General features: G+C 34.1%; 1 protein-coding gene and 1 non-coding gene across 2 annotated transcripts in view; one reads left to right on the top strand and one right to left on the bottom strand.

Moving 5' to 3' along the window:
* The window catches only part of LOC120626538 (probable cytochrome P450 304a1), a 28,567-nt gene that overhangs the window by 2,778 nt on the left and 11,215 nt on the right, over positions 1 to 14,574 (bottom strand). Inside the window, exons 4-7 of the mRNA XM_039894082.1 lie at positions 9,851 to 10,123; positions 6,339 to 6,456; positions 5,721 to 5,901; positions 4,244 to 4,361 (exon numbers count right to left, since the gene is read on the bottom strand). Coding sequence (XP_039750016.1) covers positions 4,244 to 4,361; positions 5,721 to 5,901; positions 6,339 to 6,456; positions 9,851 to 10,123 — 690 coding nt within the window. The remainder of the gene's footprint in view (positions 1 to 4,243; positions 4,362 to 5,720; positions 5,902 to 6,338; positions 6,457 to 9,850; positions 10,124 to 14,574) is intronic.
* Positions 14,157 to 14,228, top strand: Trnaw-cca. Its single transcript has one exon. It is a non-coding gene; the product is annotated as a tRNA-Trp (tRNA).

Genomic DNA, 14,574 nt, shown 5'->3' with positions numbered 1-14,574 from the left:
GTCTTACATTGTTATAACTAACTCTTATAACTTTAACGCTTATGTTTAACAGATCATCAGCTATAATAAAATAACGTGTTTAAAGATAACTTCGTAGTGCTAAAAACAGTAGGTTAGGTAATTATCCTCACTAATATTATAAATGCGAAGTTTGCTTGTTTGTTTGTCTCTGCTTAACGCCCTAAGCTTCCGCTCAACTTGATTTTTGCACTGAGTAAGTTGAAAGGACGGAGAGTAACAAAGGCTTAAAGATTTAATTTTTACTCCCACGAAAACAAACGGAATAAACCGCAGACGAAAATCGCTGGCTAGTTTTTTATGATTAACAAAAGTAAAAATTAAATTATAACCAATTTCAGTACATCTTGCTATGCTATTGAAGTAAATTACACCGAACTAAATAAATCAAGCATTAGTAGCATTCTCCTGTAAAAATCTTTAACCTAAAGTAAATTGATATCAACCTTATTTTTTTTTTTGTGTTCATCAACCTCATGTTGGACCAAGCACGGCCCACATGTTTTTAGTGAAACCATCGCCTATAAACTCAGCAACACTTCTTAGGGCATGCAAGGAACTCCGCTTTGTCTCGTCAACCTGAGGGGTAGGTGTTAAGCCTTATGTTACGCCCATTAGACCAGAACACAGCAATGCTAATTGGCGTTAGAAATAAATATAACGTTAGTAATTCCCCGGACGACTTATGTCAAAGTAACCTGGGCGCTATTTATTTCCTTGTGATACAGCACTTGTTTAAGACATATTCAAAATTCAAAGTCCAAAATTCATTTATTACAAGTAGGACTATTTTATAAGCACTCTTGAAACGTCAAGTATGTCTGATTGTAGTGACTCTACCATACTACTTTGAGATGCCAAGAATTTTTTTTGTAACTTATTGGCTTGGAACTTACTCTACCACACTTTGATTGGCATGCCAATTAGTTTTAACTGGCAAGGACAAAATGCATTTGCTATTTCAAGCGAATAATAAACTTCTGGTCGGCCTTTTGCCATCGGCGTTGGATTTTGCATAGCAATTCAGGAGGTAAGTGTTAAAGATAATATTATAGTGATAATATTATAGGAATAGTGTTAAAAATAATATTATAGCAAGAACATTTGCTTTTGAAAAGGTCAGGTTTCATTACTTATTTATCATAAACTGAAATACAATTAAAGCATGATTTATGAAAGCCTTGACTAAAGGCAGTAAAAGCGAGGCGCTGTTTTCCTTATCTTCCTGATTGATGAATGAATATTGGCAGTTGCCACAGCTAGAGGAATTCCCATGTACGCTATTTGCGAGCGAATGTACTACGACAATACACACATCGCCATCTAGCCCCAAAGTAAGCTTAGCTTCACATTATGGGTACTAAAATAACTGATGAATATTGTTATGAATAATATAGATAAATATTTATTATATAGACACTACAATACATTCATGTTCATCACACAATCATTTTCCAGTTTTTGGAATCGAACCCACGGCTTGAGACCCAGAAGGCAGGGTTTTTTATCATAACTAAGTAAGTAAATAGCTGCATGACATAATAACAAAATTTGGAGGTTACCTAGATGAATAATTATGTGTTGGACGTTAGCGAAAGGGTTTTACAAAAATTTACCTGGATGGATGGATACTAAATGGATGAAATCGAGCTGGCATACCGCATTTAGTAGGTACTTCTGTCTTCAGTTAATGGTTATAATAAAAATAGGTACCTAAACACCTCTGAGCTTGCGACCTTTTGTGGACCAATTAAAAGCAGATAATCGAGGATTATTTTAGTAGTATGTAATTGGATACATTATCCAAGTCGCATTTACAATAAATATTAATAAGCCATAAAATTAATACGTCTACTATTTATGTAGATAATTTCTTTACCTACTATGTTTATAGTAAAACATAACAACTTAATTAATAAACCTACAGTAAGTAAGTACCTATTATAAATGATTTCAGAGTCATTAAATTGAAATAAATTACTCAATTAAAATCACGCTACCTAATAATATAGTTATCTACTTTATAAGATTTTCTCATAATACATAATAACGGTGAGAAATATATTTAGTTTTTAAAACAGGATATAAGCACCGTGATAAAAAAAAATTGTACTTTTAGAAGGACAAATGTAATTGACCACAGATAAGTATCTTTAGTTATTGTATTTCGGGCCTATTAATCCTCAAGATTATTATAATTAGTTTTTTCTTGTATATTAGAATAGTTTAACATGAAACCTCGTTCTTAGTGACCAGTGGTTAGGACTTTGGACTCACTTCCGAGTTTGAACCCCGGCGCCTCTAACTTTTAAAACTTTATTATTTTAGTTTGTCACTTGCTTTAATGGTCGAGGAACACATCGCGAGGAAACCTGCATGTCTGAGAGTTTTTAATAATGTCCACAAAGGCGTGTGAAGTCCACCAATCCGATCTTGGCTAGCGTGGTGGACTACAGACTAAACCCATCTTATTCTGAGAGGAGGTCTATAGTGGGCCGGTAACGGTTTGATAATCATGATGATGATGAAGTATCTTTAGTTATTGTATTCCTTGGTACATTTTTTTTTTGGTAATTTATTCCCAAGATTATCAAAATTAGATTTTTCTTTAAGATTACACTAGTAATCAGTGGCGTGCATAGAGGGTATGCACAGGGTATGCAGATGATATAAAATTAAGAAAATCTCCAGTACGAGTCGTAAAAAACTTAAGGTTAGGCTTTGTAGGGGTTATAAAAAGCTTACCCTTAATTATTTATAACTCGTACTGGAGATTTTCTTCATTTTATATCACGTGCATAACCTGTGCATACCCTCTATGCACGCCAGTGCACTAGTTTATATGAAAAATTACCATTGGATTTACTTTCATACGTTTTTTTTACTAGGCCCAAAGTAGATACCTAAGCTTAGCTACCTAAGTTATGGGTACTAAGACTACTGATAAATATCTCATGAATAATGAATGAACTTAAATACTTAATATTTTAAGTATTTATGTATTAATACTTAAAATATTAAGTATTTAAGTACATTATTCACAGATAAACAACCAGACACTAAAAAACATTCGTGTTCATCACAGCATTTTCCAGCTGTGGGAATCGAACCCACAATTCAGCTGCTAAGATTTGTCATAACTTGTTAGAGTTCCTTCACATTAAGGTGTTTTTGATTTAAAAAATATTCTGAAGAGAAATAAAGGTTTCTAGCTGTCAATCTCGGCGGTATCTTTATCTTTATCTTTATTATTAGTTCCTACGTTATACGTACGTACAGTTTGTGTAGAATCAATCATACAAGGTAACCTACAGGGACGTTGAACCATTTTAAGAATGAACCATTTTTTGGCCCTAATCAAAAGCCTATTTAACAGTCCACTGCTGGGCTAAAGGCTTCTTCCAACGAGAGGTTTTGCCCATAATCACCCCGACGAGCAGGGTTGCAGTAGTCAGTAGCAGTAGCACAGAGGTCGATGCTGCCCGTTCTTCCTCCCTTAGTTGTCTCGTAAGTGTCTCTTCTAACCACCGGCCGGTGGTTTTATATTATTACAACAATTGTTCTTTCTTCATAAAGACGAAAGTTAGGAAATTCATCTAATATTATATTAACCTCGCTGTAAAAAATGTAATCTAAAACAACACGTCCGCATTGGTAGAAATTCAAAAATCAAAATTCATTTATTTCAAGTAGGACTTGTTTATAAGCACTTTTGAAACGTCATGAAAGTCTATTTGTTGACTCTACCACCGGTTCGGAAAGCAGATTCTACCGAGAAGAGCCAGCAAGATACTCAGCCGATTGCTCTTTTAGAACCACTATTATCATAGAAATACCTCTTATCTTGACGTGTTCACGAAGGAGATTGATCGGTGAAATTAATGAAAAGTTAATTTTGAATATGTAAATCCAGTACAAAATAATTATTTAAACAGCTTAACATTTGACAGAGGTATGGTCATAAATCGTCAAACACTTTCATCCCCTCTCCGAGCTCCCCTCTGAGCTGAATTTAGGGATAAAAAGTATTCTATGTTCTACCTCGTAGTATGTATGACCTTATATGGTGCGAAGATTCATTTGAATTCATTTAATAGTATCACCAGATACAAACAGAGAGACAGATACGAATGAAAAAAAGTACGTAAAACCATAAAAAACGCGGACAAAGAACGCTGCCAACAGCTATAGTCTAAAAATTATCATCATAACTGTAGTACTTTACCTCAGGTATGTCATAACCTCCGAATTTGGATGCCTTCATAGCACGATGAGGTACTCCAAGGGGCACCAGTGGCTCGTACCTCATGATCTCTCTGATGCAGGCTTCCGTGTAAGGCATACTAAAACAAAATTATGTTGAAAAAATACTGGATAGATTAATTACTTTGCGAAATTCCCTCTATACGAATGAAACGAGAATGAGTTATGAACTCTAAGCTTAATTTGCTACTAGGGAACGTACATACAGTACGTGACACATTTACTATGATTTTTTATCTCCCTTGTTGACCACCTATAGCATAAATAAATAAATATACAAAGGCAATACACACATCGCCACCTAGCCCCAAACTAAGCGGTACTTGTGTTAAGATGTATTGGTATAAGATGACTGATGAATATTTATATGAATAACTTATACTTAATATAAGTAAGCTCTAGAGAAGAACGCTGCTAATCTTTTTTACATAGCATGAAAAGTCACTATTTCTGTTTGTACTCTTAATTCTTTGAAACAACGCAACCGATTTTAGTGCAGTTTTCAGCAATACATAGTGACTTAAGAGGAGCTTGTTTATGCATTATAGCAGCGTTTTATTAAAGAAGAGAAAAGCCAAGATTTTTTTTTAATTTGTAATGCTATTTCTTAACAAATATATAATATGCCCATTTTCACTAACGAAGAACAAGGTGATACCTTAATAATTAACGCCTAATCTAAGGAGATTCCTATAAACACATCAAATTTTCACATAGGAGTTGGTGAAACGGTGGTTTTTCTATAGACATCACCTAACTCATTATGCATCCTATTTAGGCGATTCGTGCGTTACCGTTGCAAAAGATGGGGTGAGCTACGCTGGTAGTATCTCTACAGCAGTGGACGTCCATCAGTTGAAGTTATGATGATGATAATGACATTACAAACGCTGGCTATACCTTACAAGGTCAAAAATGGCTTAACCGTATTTTTTATTTTCTATCATTTATTATTATTATTATTTTTTTTTTAAGTATTAACAATGCTTAAAAATAAATTAATAAACACTATTAAAAATTTATAAAAAAAAAAAACTTCCAACCTCCGCTTGCGGGGCTTTTGAATGCCCAAGAAACCGGTGGTCAGGGATTCAGAGGGAACCTCCTCACAATACGCGCCGTTTCAAGGACTACTGCCTTCTGTATCCGACCCTTTATCCAACAACCAAGCGAAAGCTTCTTAAGATGTTGGTCGAAGCTTTTCGCGAGAAGACCATTGACTGAAACGACGATCGGAACAACAACGGTCGACTCAACATTTGCTTAACCGTTATTATTATTTATCACTCTAAATTGTCCCACAGGTGTAATGTACCGTGTGCATAACACGTTACACCCGTGCGAAGCCGGGGACTGTCGCTCAATATCAAATCACATAATACAAAAAAATTTGACACGACATTTTAATGAAAATGAGTAGATCATTTTCATTGACATACTTTCGTCTATCATCTAGCGTTGGAAGTCGATCTCGCCCGACCACCCTGTCGATTTCTTCGTGAATTTTGTCTTGAATTTCAGGCTGTAATAATATCCTTTCAAGTAAAAATGTAAGCACGGATTGAACCCCGGTCGCTGCAGGAAACATGTAGTCCGTGCAGACCAGCTGTAGCTGATGTTCTGTAGAAGAAACATTATTTTAATAATTAAATTGAATTCTTATTATTAGATAAACCTTTCAAGTCGAGTACCTATGCAATTTTAATTTAATTATATTCAGTTTTTAATATATTTTGTAATTTCAATGTACATAATCATGCTACATTACGTAAGCATAAAAAAACGGTTTAACATTTATTACACACTTTTATTGGACATATAGCTTGGAAGATAGAAAAGTAGAAAAAACGTCCTATGTTGCAAACAAAAGAGTGACAGTTCTTTTTTTTATTTTAAAAGACGAACTGCACTTAGTTTCCCTATAACTTCTAGTACAGAGATTTTGTGTGAATATATCCTACAATTCAAAATAGTTTGTAAAAAATATTGTATTTATTCCGTAGCTATCAATTTTCGGAACAAACTAGGTAATTTTAAGGTTGAGGTAAAATACCAACCTGAGAATGTTGTCTTTTTGACTGTCGTTTCCTCTTCCTTCCACTTTTTTATGTACACGTCTAAGAAATGGCGATCATATGTTTTGTCATGAGTCGCTAATGCGTGCTTTATTATTTTCTGGAAAAAATATTATAATTTTATTTAGCTTATATTTTATATATTATACTTTTTTTAAGCTAAAAAGTTTATATGTTTAACAAGACACAAGGGGTTTCTAATATATAATAGATGAATTTCCTAACTTTCGTCTGTCTATAGAAAGAACAATTGTTGTAATAATAATGATGTTGAAGAAACGATAGAATCTGGTAGAATTTGCTTTCGTAACCATTAGAAGCACAGGTCGGTGGTTGGAAGAGACACTTCAAACCAACATACTTGTTAGGCCTTAAAATAAAAGAATTCTGAATTTTAGTCAGCGGCTGTGGCGTATAGACTTCATACGACACCGTGTGGTGACGGCAGGTCAGAATACAGTTGTCACCACCCTTCCTCCCGCGGTTACGAGGCAACTAAGTGAGGGAGAACGGGCAGCAGCGGCATCTGTGCTACTGCTACTGACTTCTGCAATTTCCAACCCTGCTCGGAGAGGTGATTATGGGCAAACCATTTCGTTGGAAGAAGCCTTTAGCCCAGCAGTGGACTGTTAAATAGGCTTTTGTTAAGGGCCAAAAATTCGTTTAGGTGGCTTGCTCTTCATATTTAAAACGGTTCATCATCCCTGTAGGTTACCTTGTACGATTGACAAAACTCTTTATGAATAAAATTGGTTGTTATTATAAAGTGATTGTACAACACAAACTGGACGTACGTATAACGTAGGAACTAAAAATAAAGATAAAGATAACGCTGAGATTGACAGCTAGAAACCTTCTCTGAATTTTTTTAAAATTAAAAATACCTTAATGTGAAGGAACTCTAACAAGTTATGACACATCTTAGCAGCTGAATTTATTATACGAAATATATTTTTATATGATATCGGAATAATTAAAATACAAATATAAAAACGTTTCCATCGACAGTTATTGTTAGAGCGGTCGACTATTAATTTATTTCGCATTTGCATATAAATGCTATTTATAAATACATAATATTTTACTGATCACCTACTGACAATGGGGCCAATAACCTGCTGATCTTGTGACTTGAAGTGGAATAAACCCATTTGTGAACAAATTTGAATATATTTTTTTATGGATAGAACTAGGCATCTCTTTGCGGAAGTCAATGATGTGTATCAACGCATTTTTATTTTTTTACTAACAACGCCACTCAGATAGTTTTATAGAGTATCACTATGTACCTAAGTACTTGTCATCTTGTTCGAACTCTATATGCTATGTAATCAAGCTTCGAGCCGACTTAATAAGGTATTGCAAATGTGGCTGTTGTAACTTAACAACGAAGTTAGGTTTGGAAACTTCAAAACTTTTACCAAGGGTTCAGCATAGCCAGTAGGTAACTTTCGGTAGGGGACAAAAATGTTAATCCTCGATTATAGCCCGCCAAAGCACGGCAACAGGGGAAATGAGAAGTGCACCCCCGTTTGACACTACGCGGATATTATTAGATACTTAACTTAGTCGGGTAATTTCCTCTCACATCTCACCACTATGTTCTAGTTAGATGAATTCACACCGAAGCCTTTTTATCGTTTATTAATCCTTAATATTATAGTAGGATTTTTCTTTAAGCTCACGTTTTATATACATTTTTTCAACTTCTGGACACACATCTCAAATATTTCATTCGATAATTTGTTATAAAATAATATACAATTTCCCTTGAATGATTTATTATGAAGTCGTGTATATTGTGATAGACCGGAAGAAAAAGTGTTTATTTGAAAATCACAATTTTATATGACAAACCTTGGCGCCCTAGAATCTTCAAATACGTTTCGTAAACATGCTAGTTTAGGACGTATCGTATTCAGGAAGCAAGTGTCGTTTATGCCAGATCAGTACATCCCGTATACAGTTTAGTACGTCTCGTATTCAGGAAGCAAACGTGGTTAATGCAAGTTTAGTACGTATCATATTCAGGAAGCAAGTGTCGTTTATGCCAGTTCAGTACGTCCCGTATATAGTTTATTAAGTCTCGTATTCAGGAAGCAAATGTTGTTAATGCAAATTTAGTACGTATCATATTCAGGAAGCAAGCATCGTTTATGCCAGTTCAGTACGTCCCGTGTACAGTTTAGTACGTCTCGTATTCAGGAAGCAAATGTCGTTAATGCAAGTATAGTACGTATCATATTCAGAAAGCAAGTGTCATATTTTATGCCAGTTCAATACGTCCCGTATACAGTTTATACGTCTCGGATATAGAAAATAACTGTCATATTTTATGCCAGTTCAGTACGTCCCGTAATAAGTTCAGTACGTATCGTATACGTATACAGGAAGCATGTGTCGTTTATGCTAGTTTAGTACGTCTCGTAAACAGGAAGCAAGTATCGCTTATGAAAGTTTAGTACGTCTCGTATACAGTTCGCAAGTGTCTTTTATGAAAGTTTAATACGTCTTCAATACAGGTCGCAGGTGTCTTTTATGGAAGTTAAGTAGTTCAACAAAGGTCAACAGTGGCGTAACAAGTGGTTTTTCCCAAAGTTTTTTGTTTTCCTTCGTTTCAAAACTAACAAAGCAACCAATCAATTTGATTTTTGGCATATAAAGTAACATAGGCATTTTTCCTTTAGGAAAATAATCTACGGGATTAAAAAAAACTGTAATGAGCGCGGTCAAAAATAGTTATTTTAAATTTTAACAAAAGAAAATAATAGTTATTTCCAATAAATAATGTAAATTATATACGATGATTTTGTTGTAGAACTTGAGTCAATTATTTATGTTTATTTATGTGCCCTGACTAAATTTCATTTCAAGCTGGATTGTCTAATAAAATAATCGGAAGTATTGTGAGCGGCTGTTCCGACAGTTACATTTTGAATAACTTTACCACCTGCGGGGCGGGAATATAGTGTTTGCCATACGCAGTTTATCATGAAAAGAGGTTTTTGAGGTTAACTTTTGTGGAGTTTTCTAGAAGAAGACGCCGGTCAACCACACACTTTCGGTTAGAGCCCGTCAGTTCATTGACCCGCGATAGCTATTTTTATTTAAAACAATGCGATGTTAGATTTTTTAATTTTATTTTTTGAAGTTTGAGGAATCGAGCTATGAATTTTTACTGAATGGTTTTTTTATTATTACAAGCTGATGAACGATAACTGTTATTTAAGCGCCTGCACAAAAAGGAGTGTATTATTTTTTTGCAGCGTTCATGAATATATTATTTTTGTATGTGAGTTGCTTTTGTTCCATAATAACTTCTAAATGAAAAAGTTTGAATGTACTTTGAGGTATCGATAGAATTCTTACATTATTCAATGTAATATTGCCTTTAGTAAGTTTTTGATAAAAATCGCTATGGCAGCTTTATTTTATCAATGTGAAAATTTACGTACTTATTTTTTATTACTATTGCGTAAATTAAAGTTACTTACATCAAAGAAATTCAACAAAGCCTGGTTTCCTTTCTTCAAATTAGAATAGCCACTGTAACCCGGAAGAACATCTTTTAACCACGGTGTTATTGTTAAAGCACCTCCAAAGTCATTGGTCCCCCTTTGAAATAGTAAAGTTGCGCGGGCTAGGTCAAAAAGAACTTTGTATTCGGACCTGGGGAAAGTGGTACGGGCGAAAATGTGTACCATACCATTCATAAATGGTACGTCGAAAAAATGTTGCAGGCATATTAAGTCGCCTTTCACCAATTCCTGAAAAAAAAAATAAGAAATGCTATAAAACCTGATACATACTTATGAGACATCTTACACGTGACATAATTTCGGAATGAAAGTTCTGTCCGTTGTCATGTGAAGGAAGGAGAACACTGCATAACTATTCCGACACACATAAAACAAATTTCATACATCGAGGTTACAATACCATTAATGAATTTCTTAATGACAAGGTTGCTTGGAAGCATGCAGCTCTGCTTTCATCTCACACAAGATAAAACAGTGATTTTTAAATTCTAAAATTATGTTTTTTTCGTTCGCTGGTTATAAAAGCGTTATTTGTGAGATTCTTGCCGGCTTCTTCTCCGTAGAATCTGCCTTTCGAACCAGTAAATCCGGCGGTGGTAGAGTCACTACAAACAGACATACTTGACGTTTCAAAAGTACCTACTTATATCAGGAATGGATGAATTTTGATCATATGTCGCGTTTAGTAATAGTAGTATTATAATAATGTTCTTTAATTATTAAGAATCGAATATATAACCTGCGTATAGTACGCAAAAATAAGAAAGATATGTACAGTTGTGTGTAAAGGGGTCTAATTCCTAAAGCAATCTTTAAATAAATTGTTTCATAAATAAGTTCCCATTTACTTTTTATAACATTTTACTTCAGAGATTGTTAACTTATTGCATACTTACTTATTTGCCAGAATTTGTATAACTAATGATTTCATAACTATTAGTGTGCAAATAGAAGAAATAAAATGACTGCAATAAATTGAACGTTGAAAGTACAATTAGTAATTTATAATTTAGTTAAAAGTTTATATTAAAGGTAAGCTTATAAAAAATACTTATTTTCGTTTAAACTATGAAGTATTAGGTAAGCGATATGAACTAGCATATTTTTTTAAATTATTGTTGAGGCAACCACGCCATGCATACCCGACTAAACTGAACTAAAATCCCGATTGGTGTAGTGAGCATGCTTTCTGATTCCAAGGCCGTGGGTGCGGTTTGTGGAAATCGCACCCACGCTGGGAAATATTTGTGTGATGAACATGAATGTTTCTCAGTGTCTCGGTGTTTATGTGTAAAAATATTTGACTTTAACTCTAACTGATCATTAGAATAATTTAAATATTATATATTAATATGTTTTTTACATATATTATTGTGTTATTAGCATCCATTGTTTGTTTTTCTTTATTACGCAATAAAGATGTTAAAATAAATACCTAAAAACAATAAAACAATCAGCGCTGTGTAGTTTACGAGATAACAGCTAAATAGGTATGTATACAGGTAAACATGTTTAATTTGAAAGCCTTATATAATATGTATCAAAATAACAAAGTAAAAGCAAAATGGTTTTTTTTAATAAAAAGACAACAGTATCTCCTTTGGTAAGTACATTTATTTATACATCATAGTAGGTATCATGTATTTAAGGCGAAAGCTACACTGGTGCGTCGAACCTGCGTCCAAACCGCGTTAAAGTTTGCGTCCTGCACGGATAGCATGGGTAGAAGACATTTTTCTCCCCGGGGAAAGGATAAAATGTTATTTTCTTCCACAGCTTTATCAACTCTTCGATTATTGGAACACAGGTGGAAATAATATCCAAACAATAAATGTGTAAAATGGGGTAAACCTATTTGTGACGACTTCCCTAGCGCAGCGGTAAGTTTCAAATTTGAGGTGCCGGGTTAAATTCCCCGCAGGGGCAATTTGGGAATTTATAATTTCTGATTTCCACCGGTATGGTCTGGTGGGAGGCTACGACCGTGGCTAGTTACCACCCTACCTACAAAGACGTGCCGCTAAAGATTTAGCGATCCAGTACGATGTCGCGTAGAAATCGATTAGGTGTTTGGGTTTAATATAACTGCCGTACTCCTAACAGGTTAGACAGATACCATCTGAGACTGCATCACTTACAAGAGCTTGCAGTCAAGGTTTAACTTGTAGTGGAATAGTAAAATATATATATATATATATATATATATATATATATATATATATTCCCTGTTGCCATGTTGCATAATTTTTGTTACACGTAGACTTTTAGATACTGATGACTTTCTTGCCATCAACAGAAAATGAATAATATCCTTGATGAAAAAAACGTGGGTAAGCAGTGACGGCATTCTAAAAGCATTAATAATAGATACGACTCTCCAATTTACAAGCTGTATATAAACTCCATGTAGGGCTGTAATTTGTAACTTATTGTATATTTAATATTAATATCTCAAGTAAGTTTTTTTTATTTAGTTTAGTTTTGATTATTATATTATTATATAATAGGGTCATAAAAAATAATAATTTAACTCCGCTAAAGAAGCAAGTTGGACGCCTCTGTTTGGCCTTGCCTTTAGATTTTGTGCCTTTTTAACCATTCGGAGTCAGATTTTAGAATTCTGTGTTACCGAAGGATACCTTTTTCTGGCACATTCAAATTCCAATTAAGTACAGGAAACATAAAAACTTGTCTCTAACTGGCACGGTTTTATTTATAAATCAGTCAAACTCGGATAAGCGGTTCGGTGTTTTCAAAACGTCGTATAACTATTACCTATTTACTAGCTTCGTCCGCGTTTATTTTGGATTCTTAAAACAATCCCTCAGAAACCCTTTATATTATTATTATATTTATGGATAATCCTATGTTATTTTTACGTTTATTACTGTCAGTTTAGGCACACCGAGTGATTCTCCAACTTAACAGAAACTTTTTTTTCTTTATTGCTTTTATAAGTGAATATAAATAGAAAAATGTTGAGAAAAAACACTATTTTTAACACTCATGATATTTTAAATCTCTTTTTATTATTTAACCTTACTAACAAATTGTTTAAAAAAGTTCTGTACTTTGACGTCCGTGTGTCTGTATGTGCGGATCCCGTATCTTGTGGTCACGATAACGAGCGAAATACTTCACTAATCGTGTTGTTTTTTTTTATAGGCTTCAGTATTTTGAGGAATAGCAGCCTATTACTTTTCACGGTATAATTAGATGTGGTTTGATCTCAATTTTATTGTAATGAATGAGATTATGAGGCGTGCACTTTTGGATTTTCCAACTATTTCGAGTTCTTAAAACAATCCCTCAGAAACCCTTTATATTATTATTATATTAATTGATTATTAAACATATTGTTTAATAATATGCCTGGAAGCAATCTAACTATTAAAATTTCTATTTTAATTTACGATATTATATTTTTAATTACAATATTATATAATCATCATCATCTTCAACCCATTACAAGGCACGGTCTCCTCCCATAATTGGAATTGATTAAGGCCGTAGTCTACCACACTGGCCCAATGCGAATTGGTGGAAACAACCAGTGGCGTGCACTTCATACATGCACAAAAGCACTGCATACCCTAAAATTGAAATATAGCCCGTATAAGAGGAGGATTTTTTCCATTTTCCTGGTGTATGCATACCCTGGTAAGAAACCCAGTGCACGCCACTGGACACAACACAACTTTTTTTTTTTTTAAATAAATATACTACGTGTATGTACGTGTAAATAAGTATATCGTAAACACATCGCCACCTCGCCCCAAAGTAATATACATATAAACACTCAGGCACTGAAAAACATTCATGTTCTTTACACAAACATTTTCCAGTCGTGGGTATCGAACCCACAGCCTTTGACTCAGAAAGCAGGGTAATTGCCCACTGCGCCAATCGGTCATTGATCGAATTAAAAAAAATATGAATATTATAAACATTTAAACGCGATATTTTAAAAGACTACAAAAGGAGGCAACCTATTTATAATTTTTTTTTAATGTATTATTATATTTCAAATGTATTATAAATAGTTGAATGACTTTATCATAGATAAATGAATAATTGGTTTCCGGTGCGCGCTCACTAATTAGACAGAAAAGTAAAATGCTGCAATTAAAACTTTGACAAAGTCGGCATACTCGAGTTAATTTGTTTTGCATATTCATGCTTGCTAAGTAATAAAAATTAAAAATTCGGTTTGCGGTATTGCTTTTAGATCGTATCAATTTAATCGAACTGAACTATATGTGACTCCGTGGCGCAACGGTAGCGCGTCTGACTCCAGATCAGAAGGTTGCGTGTTCAAATCACGTCGGGGTCAAATCTTTTTTTTTTGCTAAACTTTTTTGTGAAACTACAGTATGATTTTTTTTTATTGTACATAATAATTGACAGATGAAACAGATGACCCACCTGATGGTAATTGGAAATCTTCCATACTAACAATCACAGGGTATGCAAGGAGCACGTCCTGTGTCCATCAATTTAAGGCGTAAGTTTTATGTGCCTTTAATTATATGGCAACCGCCCTTCAGACCGGAACACAGAATTGCAACAATGCAGAAATAAGCATGGCGATATTTCTCCCCCGGACACAAAAAAGCACTAAATATATTTGGAATCTAAGTAAGAATTCTTTAGGCGCGACTAGGGAGTAACTCAGATTT

The sequence above is a fragment of the Pararge aegeria genome, chromosome 9 (genome assembly GCF_905163445.1).
Source record: "Pararge aegeria chromosome 9, ilParAegt1.1, whole genome shotgun sequence".
NCBI classification, from domain to species: Eukaryota; Metazoa; Arthropoda; class Insecta; order Lepidoptera; family Nymphalidae; genus Pararge; species Pararge aegeria.
The sequence above is the reverse complement of the archived record's forward strand: the minus strand, read 5'-3'. Positions and strand labels throughout refer to the sequence as shown.